Raw genomic sequence first — 27,426 nt, 5'->3', positions numbered from 1 at the left:
ATGCAACATTGTTAGACGGTGAGATATAATTCCTCACCACTTATTTCCATTTTCCCTTAGTCCATTATTTTTATGTAACCAATCTTGACAACCATGTTCTTGCATGAGCTGAATGGTTCTTGGGAAAAAACTAAAGACTTTGTCCTAGGATGTCTGTTTGACTCCAGCCTAGTATACAAGGAAACACAAAATCGTAAGTGTATCACAGAAACCAGGCCTTTGACTATAGAGGACCCTTCCAGGCCTCTTCAATAGAGTTGGGCAGTAAAAGAAAGATGATATTCATTCTTTCTGACAACTAATGGTACTGAGAAGCTTTTGATTAAAACATTTTACTAAAGAAAATAAATCAGCTTTAAAAAAAAAAAAAGAAAAGAGAAAACATAAACCAGGTACAGTAAAATACTTTATAATCCCAGCACTTAGGAGGTAGAAGTGGGAAGAAAAACAGACCAAGGTCACTCTAACCTACTTAGTGACTTTTAGGCCACTCTGGGAGCTGATTCAAAAACAAGTTTGTTTGTTTGTTTTTAAATTCCCTTCAAATCTATAAAATTTAAGACAGTGCAAGGCTTTAATAATGTCCAATCTGATTTTTAAGAAACTACTTATTCACAGACAGTTCCTTTTAACTCAGAACTGAATGAAACTTGGCTGGAGAGATGGCACAATAGTTAAGAACTCTGACCTGTTCTTTCAGGACTCAAGTTCCCTTCTCAGCAGGCTCACAACCACCTACAACTCCAACTCCAGGAGAATCTAACATCTCTGGCCTCTGTGAGCACTTGTACTCATGTAGACATGATACACCACACAAATAAAAATTAATAAAATAATTAATTAAAGAGAACAACAGGAAATGTGCCAGGTATGTTGGGTAGCATCTATCATAGTCACTGGAAAGGTTAAAGCATAACAACCACTTGAGTTCCAGACCAACATGAACAACACAGTAAAACCTTGCCTCAGAATAAAGGAAAACAACAAAATCAGAATCAGAAAGGACTGGGCAGAGTCAGTAGCAGCCAGGGCTATACAATGAGACCAAGTCTTCCAAAAAAACAAAAAAGCATCAAAAAAAAGCATCAAAAAAAAAGCATCAAAAAAAAAAAAAAAAAAAAAAAAAAAAAAACAACTTGGTGGCCGGGCGGTGGTGGCGCACGCCTTTAATCCAGCGCTTGGGAGGCAGAGGCAGGCAGATTTCTGACTTCGAGGCCAGCCTGGTCTACAGAGTGAGTTCCAGGGCAGCCAGGACTACACAGAGAAACCCTGCCTCGAAAAAAACCAAAAAAAAAAAAAAAACAAAAAAAACAAAAAAAAAAAAGAAAGAAAGAAAGAAAAAAAAGAAAAAAAGAAAAAACTTGGTTTCTGAGTCTCATCTGCAAGTTGGACTTAAAAGTTTCTCTCCCATAGAAGACGTGCATAATTTTCTTCAGCTCTATTCTGTAACTGGTAACTCAGTCCACAGATAGGCATAAAGATGCACTGAATATCAAATCTATTTCCATGCCAACAGAGACATCACAGATATATAATTTACTTCAGACTATTTACTTAAGCAGGCCCATTTAACAATTTACCCTACTGCTATTCTTTCCCCAACAATACACACACATATAAAACACCCAGAAGCTCACTTTCAATATATCATATCAAATAAAGTCATGAAAGACTTGGAAATCATGTTTGCAAGTAAAAACTCAGACAAAAAATTCCCAATGGCTATCTCACCCTAAGACATGATACATACCACATCTCATAAAGCCCCTTGTAACTTCAAAATATCTTCTGATTAATGAGCCAGCTCAAAACTGTAGTTTTATTATCAAATTACATCTTTATAATTTCTCACCCCTCAAAGAAACTTCATCTTCTTTCATGTAGTCTTAGCCTAACTCCACCAGCTGTGCCATCATAGAGGCTAACACTATGTTAACCTGATAGTTCTATCTATGTCTCTGAAGATTAACTTCAGATTCCAGACTCTTTGTTCAATTCCAAAAGATGCTAGTCCCACATTAGGCATACTTTGGACCCTTATAGTTCCTAAATTACTCCTCTCCCAGAACTGAAAGGGCAAGTACATTTAACACAATTATACAAGCAATTCCAAATAATCACTGTAGCCCCAAACATGCTTTCCCAAGTATCACTCCAAACAAGTGTCTCCCCTAGTTATTTAATTATTCCTATATCTCCTCTTCCCTTTGAAGGAATTAATAAAGCAATTTTAGTGAAACTCCCAAGACTTCAGGCACACCTGAATGCTCTAAGAAAAAAAAAAAAGTCTGCTCTCTATCCCTAAAATTCAGTGTGAAATGAAACCTCATCACTGTTAAGAGAACAGCTTCACAAGGGAAACAGAGACATTACTACTTTCTCTGAAGTTGTAAGATCCTTGTATTTGCACTTCAGGAGACCGATAGGCTTTATTAATCAATGGCACAGACACAAAAAGTCACCTCATCCCAAATGTAGGGTGCACTTCTGCAAACTGACACCCATGCTTCATAACCTTCCAGCACTTCTTACAGACCCTGTGTCAACCCTTCTAACTTAAGACTCATTTTTCATCTTTTATTTTACTTACTTTTATTATTAGTTTATTTTTATATGTATAGGTGTTTTGCCTGCATGTATGTCTGTGCATCACATGAACACCAAGTGCCATCAGAGGTCAAAGAGGGCACTGGATTACAGGTAGCTATGAACCACCATGTGGGTGCTAGGAATTGAATCTTGAGTCCTCTGGAAGAACAGCCAGTGCTTTTAACTTTGGAGTCAACTCTCCAACCCCAGCTGTTTATTTTAAAGTACAGGTAATTATGCATGAGAAGTCAAAAACCTTTAAAAATATCAAACAATGAATGAGCTGGTGTGATGACTGAGATGGTGAAGGCATTTGCTGCCAAACATGACAACCTAAGTTCAACCTAAGAGCTCACACAATGGAAAGAGATCTCTTCAAGTTGTCCTCTGCCCTCCAAGCATGCACCAAAGAAGGATACAGGTATGTACATATAACATGCACCCGAAAAGTAATAAAGGTAATGAAATTTAACTTTTTTTGTTTGTTTGTCTCCCCCCCCCCCCCAGCCTCCCCCAACAGAGTTTCTCTGTATAGCCCAGACTGTCCTGGAACTCACTCTGTAGACCAGGCTGGCCTCGAACTCAGAAATCTGCCTGCCTCTGCCTCCCAAGTGCTGGGATTAATGCATCACCACTACCTGGATATCAGTGCAGGCAGGCAAAGATTTTCCAATGGACACAACATTACAGAAAGCCTTTATACTTACAGTTGGTACATATTCCGATGGAAATTTGTTTGTTGTGTAGGATATCAGGAGACATGTTTTACCAACAGCACCATCACCAACAACAACACATTTAATTGTCTGCATTCTGGAAATAGTTTTTTATCCACTTTTAATATTTCAAATTTGATGTTGACCTAAAAAGAAATTAAAGACAATTATCTTATTGATTTCTGTTTATATCCATACATTTTTCCTCTCAAACAGCAACAGGTTCGGCCACTCAAAAAACAGAACTAGCATTACTGCTACGGCTGAAAACTTCTTTTTTTTTTTTTTTTTTTTTCCCGAGACAGGGTTTCTCTGTGTAGCCCTGGCTGTCCTGGAACTCACTCCGTAGACCAGAATTAAAGGTGTTCGCCACCACAGCCCAGCGGCTGAAAACTTCTAAAAGAAAAAAATGGCAACTTGCTCAGTTGCCATTACAAGGGTCTATTTGCTAAGTTTCTGGACCTTTTGTTTTAAGCATCACTTTTTTACAGTTCAAAGTACAACAGTGACAATAAATATATTTCTTTTTCTTTTTCTCCTGAGACAGGGTTTCTCTGTGTAGCCCTTGCTGTTCTGGGACTCACTCTATGACTGGCCTTGAACTCAGAGATCTGCCTGCCTCTGGCAAGAAAGTTGCTATAAGAAAGGGTCTCACCGGGCGGTGGTGGCGCACACCTTTAATCCCAGCACTTGGGAGGCAGAGGCAGGCAGATTTCTGAGTTTGAGGCCAGCCTGGTCTACAGAGTAAGTTCCAGGACAGCCAGGCCTATACAGAGAAACCCTGTCTTGAAAACAAAACAAAACAAAACAAAACAAAAAAGGGGGTCTCATGTGGTATATGAAGTGAAAAATACTTTAGTATGAGCACACATACACTATATGCAAGACCAATTGCCGCCCAAAGAACACTCTAAATAATGATTCACTGCCCAGCCTTAGAGGTGCAGTAACTCAGGACGTGTAACAAGAAGCACAGCCCAAATCCATCCTCAGAACCTGTGAGCATGAGGAACTGAACAATGATCACAATGATCTCTAGTTCTCAACAGCCATGTCAGCACCAGCTAGCCTAGTTATTACTCATGGCCTGAAGAGTTTCAACCTACATTTTTAAAATGAAAATATCAGCTCTTGTAACTATAGTGATTTGTTTAAAAATATAATTACATGAGCTAGGAACATGGCTCAGAGGGTACAGCACTTTCCACACAAGCCTGACAACCTAAGCCCAGATCCTCAGAATCATATAAAAGTCAGGTACAGTAGTGGTAGTGCCAGGAATCCCAGGGTGCCTCATCAGGAGGTTAGAGGAAGAAGCTTACAGCATATATGGTACACTAAGCAGTAAACAAGAAAACCCTGTCTTAAAAAAACAAGGTCAAAGGCAAGGACTAACATTCAAGGTTGTCCTCTGACTTCCACAAGTACACCAGAGAGTGTGCTCATGCATGCATGAACACACATCAACACAAACTGTTGGTTTATGGTTGGGGTTACCACAACATGAGGAACTATATTAAAGGGTCACAGCATCAGGAAGGTTGAGAAACCACTGCTCTAAAGAATGAAGTGTCTTCTACACACTTACCAGGTGAGATGAGTATCAGTGAAGTCAAATAACTGATTAAGTCCCAAATTTTTGCTCTTAAAAATTGTTCTTTCTCAGCCGGGTGGTGGTGGCGCCTTTAATCCCAGCACTTGGGAGGCAGAGACAGGCGGATTTCTAAGTTCGAGGCCAGCCTGGTCTACAGAGTGAGTTCCAGGACAGCCAGGGCTACACAGAGAAACCCTGTCTCAAAAAAACCAAAAAAAAAAAAAAAAAAAAAAAAAAAAACAAACCAGAAAAAAAAAATTGTTCTTTCTCTCCCAAAAAGTAACATTAGTTTAAAAAAAAAAAGAAAAAAAAATGATGTGGTAACAACATTTTTCACTTTTGATAGCTGACAACAACACAAAGATGAGGGGAGAAATAAAGTTAAAATAAGACACAAGAGTTCAATTTTTCATTTCTTCACCCTACAAACAAAAATTTAAGTGGGAGAGGGCAGGGAGAGCAATGCAGCCGCTCTCCCTAACCCATCATCTACCCACAAAGTTCCTCTTTTCATGTTTCCCAACCTCAGCAATTTTGGGAAACTGGTTATGAGTTCCTTGTCAAGAGCCTGGGTTTTGTAATCAGACTGGCTCCATCACACTCCATCTATGTTTATGGTTGAACTTCCTTCTCTACATATTAAGATAAAAAAAAAAAAAAAACATATGCACAGGTGCATGCAAAAGCCAAAAACCACATCAGGTGTCCTAGAACTGCTATCATAAGTAGTTGTAAGAAGGGCTGTGGTGTGCACACGTTTTAATCCCAGCACTCCGGAGGCATGGGTAGGCAGATGTCTGAGGTCAGTGCCAGCCTGAACTACAGAGTGAGTTCCAGGACAGCCACTGCACAGAGAAACCCTGTCTCAAAGCAAACAAGTGGTTGTGAGTAGCCTCTCATGAGTGGTAGCATACAAACTAGGGTTCTCTGCCAAAAGCAGTATTCCACCTCAACTGCTGAGTCATCTCTCCAACCCTCAATACTTCTGCTTTTTATCTTCTAGTTCTTGCATCTGGTGTTCCAAATACCCTTTGAGAATCTAGAAGTTAAAACCCACAAAGGGGCTAGAGAGATGGTTCAGTGGTTAAACGCACTGGTTGCTCTTCCAGAGAACCCAGGTTCAATTTCCAGCACCCACATGGTACCAGAGGATCTGGTACTCTCACACAGACATACATGCAACAAACCACCAATGCATATAAAAACAAATAAATCTTTAAAAAAAAAAAAAATCAAGTGAAGAGAAGTAACTTTCAGCCTCAACCACCAACTCTACAAGTCTGAAGACTGGACTTATAAAACTACAGACCAAGGAGCTATATAGAGCACTTACAAGTTGGTGAACATACTGAGGTCTAGATGACCCAATTAAAAAGGGAAGGACTCCCACCCCGGTCTGTTGCCTTCCTATATTTTTCCATTTGGCTATTCTTGGTTTGTGACTTTTATAATTAAAAAGCAAACACAATGTTTCCAGACTTGTAGGATCCGTTCTCCCCAAACACTGAACCACAGTGACCACTAAATCCAGTCAATGTGGCAGAGGTGAGTAGGCTTATACCCCGTTTGCTTTAGGTAAGGATAGTACTATGTGATAGATTGGTATGCTCTCAAAGTCACCCATTAACTGACTAACGTTGTTTTCATTAAAATACACTTGATCGTCAAGTGTTCCCTTTTGTCGAGGATACAGGGAAGACAAGACACTACAGGAAGCCAGAAAAGAATTACTCAATTTCACAAGTCTTTCTTGCCAAGCCAACAGAATGATTAGCCTGGCTACCAGATTAGATAGATTATATAAAATGAAGACTCTCCCCTGTCTAATCCACTAACCTTAAAGACTGCACAGCCTAGGTTATCTAAATTCAGTTTAAAAAGAAAAAGAAAAAAAAAAAATAAAAAGCTGTAGCTCAGCATACATATAGCAAGCAGTTGGCCAGTATGTGAAAGATCTTAGGTTAGACCCTGTACACATAACTGTATGTGGTTAGCAGGTATGTGTTTGTAGGGGTACTCCCACACTGAGCCACAAGACAACCTGGCCATTACCTTTTTTTAAAAAAAGAAAGAAAGAAAAAAAGGAAGACCAGGTCTCTTACTGATTGGCCTCGAGCGCACCAAAGGGCTAGCTTGATTGGCCAATGAGCCAATCAGGGTCTGGCTGTCTCTGGCTCCTTAGTGATAGGATTACAGGTGCACACTACTACCATGCCCAGCTATTTTCTTTTTGGGGGACGGTAGGAGGGTGGAAAGTGGTCTTCCCTATGTAGCCCTGGCTGTCCTGGAACTCACTATGTAAAACAGGGTGGCTTAAACTCACAAAGATCCTCCTGTCTCTGCCTCCTAAGTACTGGGATTAAAGGCACATCTAGCACCTTGACCAGCTTTTTAAAACATGGGTTCTGGGAATCAAACTCATAAGTGCTTCCTTGCAAGCACTTTAGCAACTTAACTATCTCCTAAGCCTCATGCAGGGATGGGAAGATGGCTCAGTTGGTAAGTGCAAGCAAACATGCAGTCCTAAAGTCTATCCCCAATACCAAAGCAGGCACATCTACACACACTGGTCCTTGCACTGGGTGGGAGACAGAATTATCCCTGGAGCTTGCTGGACAATTAGTTTAGATGAATCAGCAAGACAGGTCAGTGACCCTGTCTCAAAAACAAAATAAGATGCAAAGTGAGGAAGACACCTGACATCTACCTCTGGCCTCACACATGTGTTCATATTACAGAAGCAGTCAACATTTACCTGAAAGTGTCCTAGCACATTGTCCTATTTGGTTCTACATCAGAACACATGAGCTGATAGAAATATTCTACTAAGAGCACAACACTGCTTAGGAATTACTATCAAAAAAAAAAAAAAAAAAAAAGTCTGATAGTCTCATGTATCCTGGGCTGGCCTCAGAGCTCGAGACACCAGAGCTTTGTACATACTGAAGTATATCCCTAGCTCACATAAAACTCTTCTATACCTCCACCATAGACACCTTCTTTACCAAATAAGCAGTACATTGTAAATGTTTTTGAACCATGGAATAAATGTAACTTACTGTATTAATTCTTCCACTATTACTCAAAAGAACTAAGACAAAGAATGATTAAGTTAGATATGGAAGGTATTTCAATGAACTTATTTCAGCCCACCATTTTATAGGTAAGAAAATTCTGGACTGAGTGTGGTAGCTCACGCCTGCAATCCCAACACCTGGGAGGCAGAGGCAGGAACATTACAGCAAATTCCAAGACAACCTGTTATGTATGGCCCTGAGGCCACAAGGAGAGAAAGAGGAAAGGAGAAAATTCTGACTTGACTACAAATTTGCCTCAAAGCCAGAAAGCTAGTATATATGGATCCTGACATTCTTTTCCAACTCTTTCAGCAAATGGTAGTACGTGCCTATCATCTCAGCAAAAGCATCATTAGTTCCAAGCCCACCTATGCTGTATGAGAACGTACCTGCATACATATGCCATTTATAAAAAGTTGTTTTAAACTGATTATAGTTTTCAGAACCATCAGTAAACAGGAATGGCTGGAGTAAACAGTAAACAGGCTGGAGAGATGGCTCAGTGGTTAAGAGCACTGACTACTCTTCCAGAGGTCCTGAGTTCAATTCCCAGCAACCACATGGTGGCTCACAGCCATCTGTATGAAATCTGATGATGCCTCCTTCTGGTGTTTCTGAAGACAGTGACAGTGTACTCACATACATAAAAATAAATAAATCTTTAAAAATTAAAAAAAAAAAAGTAAACAGGAATTAGACTTCTTTAAACAGTCAAAACAAAAGGCTGGGCATAGTAGCAAATGTCTATAATCCTAGCACTCATAACACAAAAGCAAGTGTATCAGATTTTCAAGGCCAGCCTAGGATACATGGGATTGGAAGGGAAGGGCTCAAATAAATAAGGAAAGGCAGGTGAGGTACATAGCTCAGTAGTAGACAATGGGCTTAACATACACGAAGCCTTGGTTTCAATCCCAACGCCCAACAATCCAATATGTGCCAAACTTTGTACCATACAAAACTATCTCTAATATGTGAAACAAATTTACGCCCTCTAGAAACAAAAAGCCTACTGAGTAAATATAATATGTATTTATCACTTCCATATATTCTTTCTTCCTGACATCACTGATAATTGATGTCTTTCTAGGCAGTAATTTAGAAAGATCAACTGGAACTCAGAAGTAAAACACTGACGGAACTTACATAGCCTATGGTTCAATCCCCAGTAGGTTAAAAGAAGAGAGGAAGCAACAATGCTGTCTTAGGAAGAGAAGACTAGGGCCTGGATTAAAGATGATTCTGCACCTTATAGAGGAACCACCCAGAAGTGGACAGCTGCAAACCTTTCTGGGATAACCTTGAAAAACACCAGTGACGGGAAATCTTCACGTTGGGCATATTCTCCATCAGTACACATAGTCATACATTTTGTTTGAAAGGAATAATGATCAAGTGTATTGATTATTCGCTGGCTGGATGGTCAGGGACTAGAAAAAAACATGACTAAAAAAATAGTGAGAAAGGCATCTGAGGAAGATATAGAGAGACTCAAAATGAACAAAGGATGTGAACATATTTATGTCCCCTGTAAATGCTCATCAAAAGTGATTTTAGCAGAGGGGTTAAATAATCAAGTAGACAGGATGACCCCATTCTCTGGACAGTCAGCCTCATTCTCCAGCCATCCCTGTCATTGCCCAATGGGCCCATGAACATAGTGACCAGGGTGAGAGATGGGGGTTGCACATGGACTTGACAAGATAGACTTCCATTCACCAAATCTCATCTGGCTACAGCTGCTGCTGAGTGCCAGATAAGCCAATAGGAGAAATCAAGACTGAGCCCCAGATATGGCACACCATTCCCCAGCTGACCAGCATCAACTGTCCCAACAAAGCAAAGGTTTTTCTTTAGTGGTTCTACTCTCTTGTTAATCACAGCTTCATCCCCAGCCAACCAAAACCAAAAATTCTTAACTCAAAATAGCATATGACTCTGACTCCCAAAATTAAGGGACTCTCAAACTTCCTTCTGAAACTTCACAGGCCAGACCTCTACTTTCTTCATTGCTCTCAACATTCCCATCTTCCAAGTGCCTACAGAACAACTCACCAAACTTTGAACACTTCATGACTTTTCCAGACCAAAGTCTGATGATAGGTCTAGAAGCATCTATTGGAGGGCCCTGAAGGACATCGGTATTGTCTTGACTAGCATCTCTTTCAGGGAAAGCCACTGCTGGTTTAGCAATGACAGATTAATTTCCCTAGTCAAAGGTAGAAAAGACAGTATTTTAGGGGGTGGGTAAGAGTATATCTTCAGCAGAGAGTGGGGATTACTTCCTTAGATGAAATAAACCCAAGAGAAACCTGAGAATTCAAAGTTCTCAGCCTCAGATGGTCCTCCCCCATTCTTCCATCCTAAATTTCGGAATCTCACTCTATGAATTAATGCCCTTTAACTGTGTGGGGCTTCAATTTTTACTGTAACTCGTCCAGTCTTAAAATGAGAATTGGTTTCATTTTCCACAACTTGAGAGCTCTGTGGCTACAAGAGAGAAGATTCTCTTCCAGGACACACTTAGAAACCTGTAAATTGTTTATGTGCATCTAGAGCCTATTACTGAGTTTATTGTTATCCTTCACTATATTCTGAGACGCTAGAAGTTGACTAATTTTATCACAGAGCCCAAAACGCTGCCAATTTATCCAGAGATGCTAGAACCAACCAACCAGCGTCATCATTTTCCTTATTTTTCCACAAACTGTCAAAAGTTTTATATAGAATATTTAGATACTTTGTATCTTGAAATTGGTGAATTGGGATAATATATGCATTTGTCTCTTTAAGTTTAAAAAAAAAAAAGTTCATATCATGGGCTTTCAGTACTCTCCAAGCTTTTAGGAGAGGTTTCAGTAACAATAGGTGTTGGCAAATACTTAAAATATTCAACCTTATACTTCCATTGCTCTAGAACCACTTCTAGTACCAAAATCTGCTCAGTCAGGATTCCTTTAGAGGAATATTTATCTATCTATCCATCCATCCACCCATCTACCCATCCATCCAAATATACATAATGTAATATCCTGCCTACCTGTCTGCCTTCATCCATCCATCTACTCAGGTACCCACCTATCTACCCATCCATCCCCCATCTATTCTGACAGACAGACAGACAGACAGACAGACAGAACAAGAAGAATGGCCAGCAAGCTGTGGTCTAGGTAGTCCAACAATGACTGTCTATCAACCAAAGGCCCAAAATCCAGTAACTGTTCAGTCCACAACCCTAAAGGCTCGACGATTCAGAAGGTCTTTAGTATATACCAGAACCCTGAGGTAGGAACTAATGCCTATAAAGGAATGGACTTGCCAATGAGAACAAGTGAGCAAAGAGCAAAAGCATCTTCCATATCCTTCATATACACTGCAACTAGAAGGTGAGGCCCAGATCAAAGGTAGATCTTCCCACCTCAAAAAAAAAAAAAAAAAAAAAAAAAAAGTGGATTGGGGACTAGAAAGATGGCTCAGCAGTGAAGAGCACTGACTGCTCTTCCAGAGGTCATGAGTTCAACTCTCAGCAACCACATGGTGGCTCACAACCATCTGTAATAAGATCCGATGTTCTTTTCTGGTGTGTCTAAAGAGAGCAACAGTGTACACACATAAAATAAATGTTTTTAAAATTTTTTAAATGTGAATTAGAGTTGCAGAGATGAGTGCTAAAAGCACTCACGGACTGCTCTTCCAGAATACTCCGATTCAATTCCTAGCACCTATATGGCAGCTCACAACTGTCTGTAACTCCAGTTCCAGGGGATCCAACACCTTCACAAAGACAGAATGTGACAGGAAAAACACCAACGTACATTAGACAGACAGACAGACAGACAGACAGACACACACACACACACGGGGGGGGAGGGAGAGGGAGGAATGAGGGGGGAGAGAGAGAAAAAAAAACCAGTTAACGCCTACATTTACCTCAGCTGAGGTTGACAGAAAGCAGCCAAGGTTACAATAAATGAATCCTTCCAAATCTCATGACAAAACCCTAAGTCCTCTGTGGCAATGGCATGGGGGGGTGGGGGGGTGGGGGCCCTTTGGGAAGAGGATTAAGTATTAACTAGTGAATAAGATCAACAAAAAAAGCACCATCTATTTACTTGAAAGCCAGTCCTACAAAAAAAAAACCGCAATCTGCCAGCACCTTGATCTTTGAACATCTCATCTTCCAGATAATGAGAACTTAGCTTCTGTTATTAGCTAGTCCTCAGTATTTCTCTATCACAGCACAAAGACAGCTTCCACAGCAAGGCCCTTCTGGGCTCTAAACTTTTCATCCTTTTTCCTTTGCTCACCATACTTTAGGCCTCATGTGTATTCAAACATGCCAAGCTGCCTGCCTTCATGTCTTTAACAATACTCCTTTTACCACTATCTTTTAAAAATAATTTTCTTAGATTATTTTATCCCATACGTGTTTTGGCTGATGATTCCCTGGGACTGGAATTATAGGTAGTTATGAGTTACCACATGAGTACTGGGAATTGAACCCTGGGCCTCTGCTAAGCCAACAAGTATTCTTCACCACTGAGTAAACTCTCCAGCCTCCTTTTCCATTGTTCTTGCATATTCTCCCTCACACCTCAGTCCAAATCAGTCATCAGGAAATTTTTCTCTAACTATCCAATCCAAAGTCAGTTTCCTCCAGTGGTAGTTTGAATGAGAATGTATTTCAGCCAGGCAGTGGTGGCGCACGCCTTTAATCCCAGCACTTGGGAAGCAGAGGCAGGCGGATTTCTGAGTTCGAGGCCAGCCTGGTCTACAGAGTGAGAATGTATTTCATAGGCTCAGAACTTTGAAGACTTGGTCCCCAGTTGGTAGCACTGTTTGGGAGGTTTAGAAGGTATAGCCTTGTAGGAGGAAATATGTAGGAGGAGAAGCTTAGAGATTTCCTAGTTTCCTCATTCTCTACTTCCTGCTTGTGGTTTAAGACATGAACTGTTAAGTTTATTGCTCCAGATACCATGCTGCCTGCTGCTGCAATGCTTCCCAGCGGATTCTTAAACCTTCTGAAACCAGAAACCCAAATAAGTCTTCTCCTATAAGTGGTGTTGGTCATGATATCACAGCAATAGAAAAGTAAATAGAAAAGTAAATATACCTCCTCCTTACACTCTATAGCAACCAGTTTATTTCCTATAGTATGGTTGTAATTTTAAATTATCTTGCTTATTTGTATTGCTGCAGTAAAGGAGACAGATGCAGCAAGATAGTTCAGTAAACATGCTTACTGCAAAGCCTGACAACTCTACAGGAGTTCCATCCCTGGGACCCATGTGATAGAAGGAGCAAACTGATTATGTGTTATAGTGGGTGCATATTCACTCCCCATTCAACAAAAATACTAAAACTAACATACTTCCCATTGTATTCTAAAGGACAAGGACTCTGCTGTATGTCCAAAATACCAGCCATACAGTAGGCATTCACCCACTGATTAAATCACATGATCAAGCTACCTTACCTTATCCCCACTTTTATCCATTCTAAACTATGCCCTCTGAAAAGCAGGCTCCTCTTTATCTCCCTCTCACAGTAGCAAATATGGAGCAAGAAAAAAATAAATAAATAGGTTTAATACCTTTAAACATTGTTATCAGCCAGGCATGGTGGCACACACCTTTAATCCCAGAACTTGAGAGGCAAACAGATCTGAGTTCAAGGTCAGCCTGGTCTACAGAGTCAGTTCCAGGATAGCCAGGGCAGAGAAACCCTGTCTCAAAAACAGACAGACAGACAAAAATGTTTGTTATCTAAAGTAATAATATCGAGGGAAGCATGAGATTTTCAAAGACAAGTAACACTAACTTCTTTTTAAATTTATGCATGTATATACAATGTGTGCATGTGTCATCGTGCGAATAGGGAGGTCAGAGGACAACTTTTATCAGTCAGTTCTCTACTTCCACATTCATTTCCAGGAGGATCTGAACTCAAGTGTTGGACTTGCTGGATCTGGTAAGAATTCAGAGCACCTGCAGTGGCATTGACCTATTATCCATCAGCACTGTGAAGTTGAGGCAGGAGGCCTGCTATTGGCTCAAGACCAATATGAGCAACATAATGACTAGGACAGCCTGGACTGTCTATTAAGTAAGACCCTGTCTCAAAAAAAGCAAAACAGGTGCCTAGTTAAAAGCCCTGGCTGTTCTTCCAGAGAACCCAAGTTTGATTCCCCACATCCTATGGAAGCTAAAAATCATCTATAACTACAATTTCATGGGCCTCTGGGGGCAATGCATACATGATATACAAACATACATGCAAGCAAAAAACTCATACATATAAAAAAAAAAGTTTAGTTTAAAAAGAGACTCCTACCTAAGCATTCTGTCATATCAAGATACATTTTATAGCATGAAGAAAAAACCAAATATACACTCCTGAAAACAAAATGAACATTAATAAACTATTTAGTAAGAAGAAAGGAGATTACACTAAGATTTGCCCTCAAACTATTAGGACCTACTACACAAACATTAACATTTTAAAAATAACAGGCCTAGATTTTAGTTTCTCCGCTATCTTGGCAGCTGCTCTTCATTGAAGGCTATCCACACCTAAGGAGAAAAATGGTGGCCACAAAGACAGCAAGAAGTGTCTCTAGAGTAGGTCAATTCTAGGTTACAACTTGCTATGCAAAGTGCAAAGTATAGACGAAGGCAGACTCTGAGGACAAAGAGAAGAAAGGGCAGAGCAAAATTAGTCATTTTTGCCATTTACTGGTTAGCAGTGAGGAAATCTGACATAGAATACTTTGCTGTGTATTGACCAAAATTGGTGTCCATTACTACAAGAGCAATAATACTAGTTGGGCACAGTATGTGGAAAATACTACAGAATGAGCACACTGGCTGCCATTGGTCCATTCTGATATGAGAAGCATGCCAGATCACATATTCCAGGCCTTCTAGTTTCTGTGGGGCATCAGGTACATGTGTGGTACACAGACATATATGCAAGAAAAACATTCATACACCTAAAGCAAAAGATTTTTGTGTGCATGCATGCATTTGGAGGGGAGGGGGCAAAGCCAAAAAGAAGTCTCCCATGCCAGGGCAAAAATCCAAAATTTGTACATTCTTTGACCTGACATTCCACTGTTAACCCTACCTCCACAAAAAATAAGGTCTATAAAACAAGGATGCTCGCAGCAACCTTGCTTATATGAGCAAAAGACAAGACTGACCATATACCCAATAGAAAAGGCTATAATACAAAGAAATGCCATGAAAATATTTTAAAGCATGAGGTAATCACTTTTCCACCTTTGGCTAAGATCAAGTGTGAAAGCAGAAGCTATACTATCTGCTATGCGGAAACTAAGTCTCCATCAAAATCTGTATGTTGAAGTCTTAATCTTTAATACTTCAGAAATTTTTCTGTTCAGGGAATAGTGGGACAATGCTTTTAATCTGGCATTTGAAAAGCAAAGTCTCTATTAATTCTCACCCAGCCTGATCTACAAAGAAAATTCAGGCCAGCCAGAGATACATAGTGAGACCCCATTTCCAAAAAAGATAAAAGTCTTTAATGGCATGGCCTTTAAAGAGGTTATTAAGGAAAATGAGATCCTATGGATGGGCCCTATCCATGACTAGTGTATTTCTAAGGAAAGATTAGGGATTGGGTCATTAAGTTTTAATGCAGTGACAAAGAGTATTTGTAGAAAAAGTGTAGGTATGATCCCCAGCACAGACAACCCTAACCACAATAACAAAACTGGCTCAGTAGAACACATCTGTAATCTTAGTGATTGGTAAACTGAGGCCGGAAGATAACTACAACTTCAAGGCCAGCTTGGACAACATAGTAATGACCAGGCTAGAACATGCTTAAGAGTAAGACTGTGTCGAAGGGAAGAGGCACCCCTACAATGGTGTCTGACACCTTTAATTCCAGCACTTGGAAGATAGAGGAAGGTGAATCTGAGTTCAAAGCCAACCTGAGTTAGTTCCAGCACAGCCAGGGCTACACAGAGAAACCCTGAATCACAGAGAAAACCTGTCTCAGGAAAAGAGAGTGGAGGGGAGGAAAGGGAAGAAAAAAGGAAGGGATGAAGAGACTAGGGAGGGAAGTTTCAGGTTCAGTAAGACCTCTGGGCTCTGAATATGGGGACACACACACACACAAAAGGGAAAGGAAGAAAGGGAGACAACAGCGCAATTCATTAAAGAGACCCTCAAAAGATAATAACCATATCAACACAATCTCAGACTACCAGCCTCCAGAACTGTGATTAATGATATCTGTGATATTTTTATGGAGTCCTTGAAAATCTCTACAGTGACATTACAGAAGATTTCTAATTCATAAAATTTTAAAAAGCAAGATACAAAGCTAGCCCCCCTGCAGATTATTTATTCAGATTTCTTCAAAAGGAAGAAAGGTTTAGCAAAAAACAATCAGAGACTAGAGAAATGACTCAGGAGTTAAGAGCACTGACCATTCTTCCAGCAGACCCAGGTTGGATGCCTAGCACTCACATGTAAGCTTGTCTGTAACTACAGTTCAGGAGACTGAACATCTTTTGGCGTCTACAGGCAACAGGAACACACATAACGTAGGCATACATGCAGGCAAACACCCATTCTAATTAATTTTTTTTAATTAACTCTTTTTAAAAAGAGACAGTCCAGTGGAGGCATACCCCTTTAATTAAAGCAGGTGAATCTCTGTGAGTTCGAGGCCAGCCTATCTAAAGTAACATGAGGTCCAGGACAGCCAGGGTTACAAAGAGAAGGGAAATCCTGTCTCAAAAAACTGTAAGTAAGCCAGGCAGTGGTGGTGCACCCCTTTAATCCCAGCACTTGGGAGGCAGAGGCAGATGGATTTCTGAGTTTGAGGCCAGCCTGGTCTTCAGAGTGAGTTCCAGGACAGCCAGGGCTATACAGAGAAACCCTGTCAAAACCAAAGAACAACAAAACAAAACAAACAAAACAACAACAACAACAAAAAAAAAAAAACCTGCCCCAAGGAACTCAATGCCCTTAATGAGCAGTTTAAGTCCCTTTCCTCTCTGACCTTCTTTCTCTCCTGCCTAGTGTTGATAAGGGTGAAGTAGGATGATAGTGAAAGAAACAAACCAATAAAGTAGCCAGAAGTACGGTTACTTTCCAAAACAGCAAGAACTGCAGAGAGAAACCATGCCTCAAAAAACAAAACAAAATAAACAACAAAATTACAGACAGTAATAAAGTCTCAAAAATAAATAGACAGAAACTAAGCAACTAGGAAATCTCATCTACCAGAACATAGGTTAGGAACTAAACCTCTGTTTTACTGGGCTTGTTATATTAACTACACAAGTTAGTGAGATACTTACATGCCTTAAGTACAGCTTTTACTTTGGCTTTGTCTGGTTTTGTCTCTTTTTTTAAAGTTTATTATTTTTAAAAATTTAATTAGTATGGCTGTTTTGCCTGCATGTATGTCTGCACTATGTGTGCCTGGTGCCTGTAGAGGCCAGAAAAAGGTGTTCAATCTGGGCCATATGAGACCCTGTGTCTCAACTTTACAGGGGGAGGAAGGAAGGGAGAGAGGGCAGCCATACTAGAGCTTAGGAGACGGCTCAGTGGGTAAAGACATGCTACTAAGTCTTACTCACCTTTTTTTTCTCCAAACCCTTACCTCCAACCAATACACTGGCATGTACATTTTATGACAGATTTGTCTCAGTCTTTTTTCAGTCACTGCTCTACCACCAACACTTAGAACTGTGACTGTCACTCAAAGAGTACTGAAGTTCCCAAATTGAGACAGTGAGAGTGGTTTAGACATGCATCAAGTCAAAACTTGTTCTTTGGACTCAAAACTCTTTATAATATATTCCTCTAGCATCCTGATCTATTGCTATCTGCATAAAGAATCAAAAAGAAATTGGATGCAGCAATAAAAGCCACCCTCAGATAAATCAAAGCATATATCCTGTGCTTGTCACCTCCATTATAGTGTTGCCCAAAGGCTGATGGGAATGTTGAAGGTGATAAAGCTAAAGTATACAGAACAAAAGCTAAAAGATACATGGGGTTGTCTATGAGGCCTCTACAGAAAGGAGAAGAGGAAGGCATCTTTGTGGTAGAATAGCAAAAACACCACAAAACATGGAGAAGACAAACAGACCAAGCAGAAAAAGCTGAAGTTGCTGGGGATGGGAAGTGTGTGTGTTTTTTGGTTACCATGTACTTCTAGTGACTTTGTAATGCCTTATCAAACTGTATAAAAATGTAGAACTTTCTTTTACATTTTTGTTAAAATATTTTGACAGCACACAGAACATTTCATTGTTTTGGATGGAAGAATGCCTCACTAACAGAATGTTTCCTAAACCTTACTGATGTGGGAGGAAAGCACTGTTCCCTGCTGGTTCTCAGGAGGCGGGATTCCCTGATACTGGCACAATTCCAACCTCAGGACAAATGCACTCATGTGGGAAAATCCAAATTCATTTCTATCTTCCTCCCTTTCCACCATCAACACATACTTAACTCCCTTTTCTTTTCTCAGTTTCCTGTGTGGTATGTACATATGTATATATGCATGTTTCATGTGGATCCAGACACTTGAGGTTGATACCTGAAAATCCTCCTTTATCCCTTCCACCTTTATACACTAATGCAGTGTCTCAGTCAAACACAAAGCTCACTAATGTGCTAGTCTTGCTAACCAGCTTGCTCTGGAGATCAGATCTCTTACTTGTCTCTCAAGCTGTATTACAGATGGGATACATGACCACTGACATTCCTCACACTTAAGATGTACACACAGAGCTATCTTCCCAATCCCTAAATCCCTTGTAAACCAGACAAAAGTTAAACCCTGATCCCCTAAAATTGTTTTTGTATTTAGTGTGTATGCCACTGTTTTGCCTACAGCCACGTATATGCAGAACCCACAGAGGATAGTTACAGGTGGCTGTGAGCTGGTATGTGGAGGCCAGGAATCTAACCTGGGTCCTCTAGAACAGTAAGGGGTCTTAACCACTTATCTATCTCTCCAGTCTCCTAAAATTAGTTCTGATAGTGTATCAAACAATCTAAGCTTTGCAGTGACACAAAATCATGGTCTTCAAAAGAAGGGTGTGTATGTGTGTATGAGAGAGAGAGAGAGAGAGAGAGAGAGAGAGAGAGAGAGAAGAATGCACACATATGTATAGGTGTTCTAGGAGCTAGAGCTAAAAATAGTTTTGAGCCACACAAGTACTGGTAACCAAATTCTAATACTGTTAAAAAAAAAAAAATTCAGCCAATGCTTAAACCATTAAGTCAGCTCTCTCTAGCCCCACAGTGGTTCCTTCTGTGGATCTTCAAACTGATAATTCTGTCATTTTTTTCATTTCCTAAAAGTTAAGGTCAACTTGTGAAAAGTCATTAACAACCTGCTAACATGAAATGTCACTGTAACCATGCCTATTCAGAGCATCAGGTAACAACTTCACTGTATTTTATAGTGACTTTGACTGTTCATAAGGGAATTGAAAAGTTTTTGTATACTGTTAAAGATTATCTGCCCAAGTCCTGATTAAAGGATCATAATTCTTAGAAAAAGTATCTTAAACAACAAGCAGTTTTGTTGGAAAAATATTAACTGGTATTGTTCTAATCAGTGAAAAGCTTTATTCCTAATCCTCATCTACAGTTTTAAAGTTAAACAAGTGTATAGCCACTATGCTATCATTCTTGGAGGATACAACTACAATCATACTTGATTCCTGGAAAGATTGGTTCAAGGATCCTTATAAACCAAACCCTGAGGACACTCAGGTGCCTTTAAAAATGGCAGTATAGGCCAGGATATGGCTCAGAAGACAAAGGTGGTTGCCTCAAAAGCTAGACAGCCTTGTTCAATACCCAGACCCATTTGGGCAAGAAAAGAGCTAATTCCCTAACTTGTTTTCTGACCTCCACGTATGCACACATGCACATACACAGTAAATAAATGTGGTTTATTGTTGTTGCTGTTGTTTTGGAGACCAAGTTTCACTATGTAGCACTGGGTGTCTCTCTATGGAGACCACGCTGCCCTCAAACTCAGATTTGCCTTTGCTTCTCAAATGCTGGAATCAAGGCTTACACCACCATGACTAACAGATTTTTTTTAACTTATTAACTTATTTATTTATTTATTCATTCATTTTTGTATGTATATGAGTGCTCTATTTGCACATATGTCTTCATGACAGAAGAGGTCATTAGATCCCATTACAGATGGTTGTGAGCCACCATGTGGGTGCTGGGAATTGAACTCAGGATCTCTGGAAGAACTGCCAGTACTTTTAACTGCTGAGCCATCTCTCCAGCCTCTAAATATTTTTTTTTAAATGGGCTATGTGCTAGGGATGCAGCTTGGTTGACAGAGTGCTTGCCCAACATTCATGAAGCCCTGATCTCCAATACCCACATAAGCCTAGCATAGTAGCAGTACATGCCTCTAATCCTAGTATTTGGGAGGTGGGAGCAGAAAAACCAGAAATTCAAAATCAATGTAACCTCACAATGATTTCAAGGCTTGTTTGGGATTCAGGAGACCCTGTCTCAAAGAAATAAGAAAAGTACTAGCTGTATAGCTCAGAGGATAATAGTTTCTACTATGCAAACCCAATAATCTGAGTTCAATTGCCAAAACCCATATTGATGGCATAAAATTGACAAAGCTGTCCTCTTAACTCCACAGCAATGTACCCATGAACATTTATTTTAAATCACACACACACCCCACAACTCCGATTTTAAGTCATGTTTACAATTTTATGTTGGGCCATATTAATAAACTATTCTGGACCACATCTGCAGCCCCTGCAAGTATTTGGTTCTGTGACAGTGGAAAACAAAAACAAACAAACAAAAAAAAAAAAAAAAACAAGAACAAAAAATGTAAAAGAGATAACAATCTCCACTTGGAATTTTTATAAGATTCATGAGATTAGTCTTCAGGAGGAAAGGTTATATAAAAAAATTTACCTGAAATAAACACAGCTTCTAAAGGTCAAGGGGTAGGGCCTAGGAGATAGTAACAGTGAAAGCAAACACCTACACAGCTCTGCCTGCAGGTAAGTAGTCTTAAAAACATGTCACATACATTAACTGATACAATCTTCCACACTGTGAGGCAGGTGCTGTTACTAGCCTCATTTTTTGTTTCTCTTTTTTTTTTGAGACAGGTCTCATGTAGCTCAGACTGCCATCTAACTCCTATGGCCAAGACTTAAGCTGACCTTAAACTCATCTTTCTGTCTCCTCCTTCTAAGCGCTGGGATTATAGTCGTGAGTTACCTGCCAGGCTTGCTAGTCTCATTTTTCAAAGGATAAACTGAAGTCACAAGGCATGACCTAAAATTGCACATGGCTAATAAATGACAGATCAAGGATTTCAACTCAAAGAGTCTGGCTCCCAAACCTATGCTTCTAACCACCCTAAGCAACAGCAACTCAAGAACACACATCAGCAGAACTTATGCAACAAATGGCAATGAAGAGCCTCAAGAAAATGATGTATAAGAAGCAGGAAATGTTAAAGAAAAATAATATGCAGCACAGACAAGTCCTAAGTTCTCATTCTTTGACAGTGTACTAACACTGCAACATTAACAACTAATCTAGGTATTGAGTTATAGAAGAAAATGATCATGCTGGACAGATGGTCCCTCTGTTAAGATTACTTGTTACTCTTGCAGAAGACTCAGGTTAGTTCCCAGCACGCACAATTCTAGTGATTCTAGTGCCAGGGGATCCCACCACGTCTTCTGACCTTTGTAAGCACCAGGCACACACAAAGTACACACACATACGCACAAGCAAACAAAATACTCATTCATACAAAATAAATCTTGAAACACACTAATTCTAAGCTGGGCCTGGCAGCTCAAGTCTGTAACCTTAGCTACTGAAAGAGAGCTAAAAGTAAGGAAAGTTCAAGGCTAACCTTGGTAATAGACATGGTCTCATGTAATTCAGACTAGCCTAGAACTACATGTCACCAAGGTTAGCCTTAAACTTCTTCCAGATCTGTCTGTACTTTCCAAGTGTTAAAATTACAGGGATGTGCTAGCCTTGACCAGCTTAATTATTCTCAAAACTGCAAGGAAGGACACCATGTATAGGTGACAAAACATTTAGTCTCTTCAAGGAATAAACAGTCTGAGACCAATGTCCCAGGGTAACTAGTAAAGAGGAACTCTTGACACCTTAAACTAATACCAGCAGTGGCAAAGTAGAACAGCACTAACAAAAAAAAAAAAAAAAAAAAAAAAAAAAAAAAAAAAAAACCGCTTCAGTAAAAATACTTTAGATAGAAGAGATGAGCAACTAAAAGTAGAAACTCACAAGGGGCAAAACATCACATGACCAGGAAACTTGACACAGCAGGGGGGAAGAAGGGGGCAGAAATAAGCTATTTGCAAACACAGAAATACAGGAAGATGAGGAAACAAAGGTTAAGTCTGGATTTGTTTGAGGAGAATAAAAGAATAATGACTTTCTAATTGATGGCAAACTTTCCAGATAGTGCAGCTGCAGACAACACTGTACTAAACAGATGGGTAAGGTCAAGCAAGAAGAGCTTAGCAAGTTTCAGTGAGTCCAGATTTGGATAGGTTAACCAGGCACATAAGTAATCAAATCTTAAGCAACAAACAGGAAGGCCTATAGGATGTGCAGTAAATGAGTAGCCCTCTGACTACCAAATTTACTCATTCAACAAATATTAAAGCCCACCATATGTATGGCAGTATCTTAGATGCCAGGGATACAGAATAACCATACCAAGTCAAAGCCCTGACTGCCCACAACTTACTTATGTTCGATTAGGGAAAACTGACAGCAAATATTTTGCAAAGACTGAAAAGTCAGTATCACAGAAATAAAGAATAGCCCTTTTACATTGAGGAATATAGAAGAGCTGTTTATGTGAGAAAAATGTACCCAATATGAAGTGTTCCCTTTCATAAGAGATCTTGTAGCCTAAAGTAATTAAATGTCCCTTATCCTCTTAAGAAAAAACAAAAACCTAAAACGAGAGAACCATTTAAATTATAGCCCTATGAATAAAAGTTTGACTTGTTCTTCCAAGCCCAAATTTTTCCTCCAAAAAGACAAAGTACATAGTTTTTAACAGCTTTTAGACAAAAAAAAAATTTAGCAGTATACATATCATAAAAATAACTAGAAATGTGGGGCGGCATTAGACTCAGTGGGTCACAAAAAAGAACAAGAGTTGGGAGGTGGACTCGCTGAAGGAAGAGGGCTGAGAGGCAAAGGAGGAGACAGGGATGAGTGTGGTCAAAATATAAATTCTGCATACATGTATGAAAATTTGAAATAAAACAGTCTGTAAAATATTTCAAGTACAAAAATATTCCTAAAAAAAACAATTGTATTGTAAATATTTGTAAACTTTGTAAACTTTCGGATTTAGTCTTGATGGGTTTACTTACATGAATTACTAATTACTAGGGAATGTGTTTACTAAGCACAGGTATTGTCTCAATATGAAAACATCTTGAATTTAAACAAAAGAGTTGAACAAAATATAAGGCACTTTGGGGTGTTGAACAAATTATTGTTTTAAAAAAACTCCTTTTAAATACTCAGTTACCAATCTCTATCTCTTAGGCCTTGCCTTGGTCTAAAACTTACAAATTCAAACTAATTATGTTTTTAATTCTTATTATTGTGTGCATTTATTTATGTGTACACATGCAGGCTGGGAAGAATGTGAAAATCAGAAGACAGCTTTTGTTTTTGTTTTTGCAAGACAGGCTGTGTAGACAAGTCTGGCCTCAAATTCATAGAATTTTCCTCTGCCTCCCCAGCACTGGGATTAAAGGCTGGACCACTAAGGCCCAATGGAGAACAACTTTTGAGAGGATTCTCTCCTTCCACCTTGGGTTCTGGGGGACCCAACTAAGGTAGTCAAGCCTGTCTGACAAGTGTTATTATCCACTATACCATCTCACCAGCCCAGACTAGTTAATTAAAAAAAGAAAAAAAAAAAAAAAAAAAAAACCAAATTGGTGCCCATATAAACTTTTTAAAATATAGGCTAAAAAACCACAATAGTAGATAAATACTCCAAATTTATATTCCCAGATGTCACATTAAGGCTAACAAATGTATTTTGGAAGATTCAAGCTCCACACCTACAAACTACAGAAAGCCCATTTGAATCCAGCACTCCAGAGTTTAACAAACAATACTGTTTTCTATACAAATGAGCAATAATGGGAAAAGTCTTGCTCAAACATGAGCCACCCTGACAGGGATGCACTACACACTGGATCTCATTTGCTTTGCAATGTTAATATTCTTCAACACTAGTGTATAACTAAATTCTCTCTTCAACTCACTCTTCAAACCATGCACTGAATTTGGGTTCTTTACATCGGATAAGTCACAATTAGTCAGTGTGGCAAAGAATTGCTCCTGCAATTCACCCGAGTACAGCCAAGAAGTCCTTTAAAGTTCGTATCTACACAAGTGACTGCAGACAGTGTATATATATTCCCTAACCAAAATAACCTAAATCTGAGATTTTGAATCTTTTTTACTTTAGGTGCATCTTAGGCAGCCTGAAGACAGGCAACAGGATTTCAACAAAAAAAAAAAACCTGCCACCTTACTCTGAACCAAAGTACTGGGTGGAGTGACCCACTAAGGCCGCAAGATGCTGTCTTAAATCTGGTGAGCCCTGACTTGTAGGAGTTAAAACTCTCACCCCTTATGCTGCGATGACGTAATCTTCCACACTGAATTTCTCCCGGAGTTAAAGGGGTGGAAAGAGGAATTTAAAAAATAATAATAACCAACAAAGAAAATTTCCTGCTAGTGATGAGGAACTGAGTAAGTGGCCAGGCGGGGTTTCGGGAGGCGCTTAGGCAGGTCCCGGAAGGCAAAGAGGCCGGCCCCAACAGGAGAGCCCCGGGAGCCGCGGGGCAGGAGAGGACACCGCGCGGGGCCAGAGACCGCCGAGGGGCGCAGGCGCAGAGCCGCCCGGTCCGTCACCTCGGCCCCGGGCCGGCCCTGCGGCCGCAGTTCCGCTCCCCTCCCCCGCCAGCCGCAACGCGTCCGCGGCGGGGCCCGGGAAGCAGGAAGTCGAGGCCCACAACAGAGAGCCAGCCCCCGGCCTCCGACCCCGGTCCTGACCACACGTCCCCCCACCCCGCGCCCCGGGGCCCCTGGAGCCCGCGGGCGGCCGGAGGGGGAGGGGAGCGGGTGGGATGGGTGTGCCCCGTTCTCCCGCCGCCGCTGACAGCTCGGCCGGGTTGTGCCCTCAGCTGCCGCCATCCCCGGCCGCGCCTCGCCGCCATTCGGCCCCAAGCCTCGCCGCGACCTCGCCTCGTTCCCCTCAGAACCCGGGCCGCCGGGCGCACGCGAACCCGGCAACCCCTCCCCCGCGGCCCGCCGTCCGCAAGCACCGGGATGCTCCCGCCCGCGAGCGTCCTCGAGAACCGAGGGAGGACGGGGGGCACGCGAAGGGGACCGGGCAGCGCAGAAGACGCTCCCGCAGGGAGGCTACTCGGGCCCCGCACTCACCTCAGCTTCTCCGCCGGGGCGTTGGCAGCACTGCGCGGGGCCTCCTCGGCTGCCGGACAGGGGCACGCGCCTGACGTCAGCACGCAGGGGACGCATGGTTGGGTACCCGCGGAAGTGGGAGGGACAAAGAGAAAGAAGGGGCTGAGGCCGCCTGGGCTCCGCCCCTTGTCGCGCACGCGCGGGCTGCGTTCCTTGCATGCTCAGGTTAGCTTTCTGCGCCTTTTAATGGTGATTTTATCCGTAATAAAACTATGAACGGTAATGTGCACAGTGTTGTAACTAAAGTTTATTTTGATTCTTGCAACTTCGTGAAGAAAAGTGTTGTAAATATGTTTACTTTTATATTTTTGTTTATTTTATTGAGACAGGATGTCATTATGTAGTCCTTGCTGTCCTAGAATGGCTGTGTAGACCAGGCTGTCCCAAGAACACACAGCGATCCTACTGCCTCTGCTTCCTGAATTCTGATATTTCAAGAAATGTACCACACCATGCATGAACTGGCTCAGTGTTTTTGTTTTTCGACACAGGGTTTCTTTTTATGGGTATTCCTGGCTGTATTGGAACTTACTGTAGAGCCCAGGCTAGCCTGGAACTCAGAGATCCCCTTACCTCTGCTTCCTGAATGCTGGGATTAAAGGTATGCATCAGTAGACCCAGGCTATCTTTTTTTCAGTATCTTGAGACAGGGTCTCATTTAGCCCACCCTGGCTTTGAACACAACTAAGTAACAGAGGTTGGTCTTGAACTGCTGATCCTCTTGCCTCTAACTCTGAAGTGCTGAGGTTGTAGGCATACACTCCACGTCCCGCCTCTTTTTACTTCTCTGAGAGAGGAAGTGACTTACTGTGCACAGCTTTATCTGTTTTGGAGTGGGAGTTTCAATATCACCCTGGGTTTTGTTTAGAACTAAAGACTTTCCCCCAAAAGTCTACTTTTGCCCTACGTCTACTCTGAGTGCTCTCCCCTGGCCCCTTTGGTTGGATCTAACCTCTCAAATCCTTCTCTTTCCTTTCATCTCGGTTCCTGTGTAATAGCTGTCTTCTCTGGTCGTGTACAAGCTGCCGGAGAAGAAAGGTCCTATCCTACTGTCAGATGCTTCCCAACATTAGAGGAAACCTTATCTGAATAATATTCGTTTGTGGCCTGAGACTTAGCCCAGTCGGTAGAGAGCTTGCCCAGCATGCATGGAGCCCCTGCATTTGCTTCTCAGCACCACTTTAATAAAGCAAGCTCTGGGATGAACAGCTGTAATCCCAGCACCTGGGAGGTGGAGGCAGAAAAATCAATGGTGATCCTTGATTGCATACAACGTTCGGAGTGCCTTAGGATACAGAATATGACACCCAATCTCAAAAAAAAAAAAAAAAAAAAAAATCACTTAACTGGGCATGGCATGGCATCCAGGAGGGTGTGTCATTGAATGTCAGTATCTTAGCATTTGGGAGGAAGAACACTGAGACTACAGATGTGTGTTACTGCATCCAGCTTTCAGTGGGCCCTGGGGATTAGAGCTCAAGTCCTCACACTTGTATGGCAATCACTTGGCCCACTAAGCCACCTCCCAGCCTGCAACCCACTTCTCTCAAAGCTGCACAGTAAACATTGCTCTGGATCAAACGAAGCCCCTCTTAGAGCAAGGCTGCATTCTACCCTGTGGGCATTACCCTAGTGGGCAGCCTTGCCCTATTGGGATCTAAGTTGTCTTACCTTTCTCCGATGCCAGGGAGGAACCAGAGCCCACCAAATACTTAGCGACTCAGTCTCTGCCACTCAGCCACACCCTCCACTCAGATGATCATAAATGGATATTTGTGATTACAAAACAAACAAACAAAAACTTGCATCGATTTCTTCAGCTTAAGAGAAAGTTCAGCTTTCTCTCTTCCCAAGGCAGGCTGGCTCTGTCC

At 41.1% G+C, this 27,426-nt stretch overlaps 1 protein-coding gene across 2 annotated transcripts in view; it reads right to left on the bottom strand.

Moving 5' to 3' along the window:
• The window catches only part of Cdc42 (cell division cycle 42), a 41,697-nt gene extending 16,072 nt beyond the window's left edge, over positions 1-25,625 (bottom strand). For both annotated transcript variants that reach the window (XM_034502103.2, XM_034502102.2), the window contains exons 1-2: positions 25,517-25,625; positions 3,297-3,451 (exon numbers count right to left, since the gene is read on the bottom strand). In XM_034502103.2, coding sequence (XP_034357994.1) covers positions 3,297-3,401 — 105 coding nt within the window. In that variant the 5' untranslated portion in view covers positions 3,402-3,451; positions 25,517-25,625. The remainder of the gene's footprint in view (positions 1-3,296; positions 3,452-25,516) is intronic.
• Between the last annotated feature and the right edge of the window lie 1,801 nt (positions 25,626-27,426).

Source organism: Arvicanthis niloticus, chromosome 5 (genome assembly GCF_011762505.2).
Source record: "Arvicanthis niloticus isolate mArvNil1 chromosome 5, mArvNil1.pat.X, whole genome shotgun sequence".
Lineage (NCBI taxonomy): Eukaryota > Metazoa > Chordata > Mammalia > Rodentia > Muridae > Arvicanthis > Arvicanthis niloticus.
Note: the sequence above shows the minus strand (reverse complement) of the source record. Positions and strands in the feature narration are given on the sequence as shown.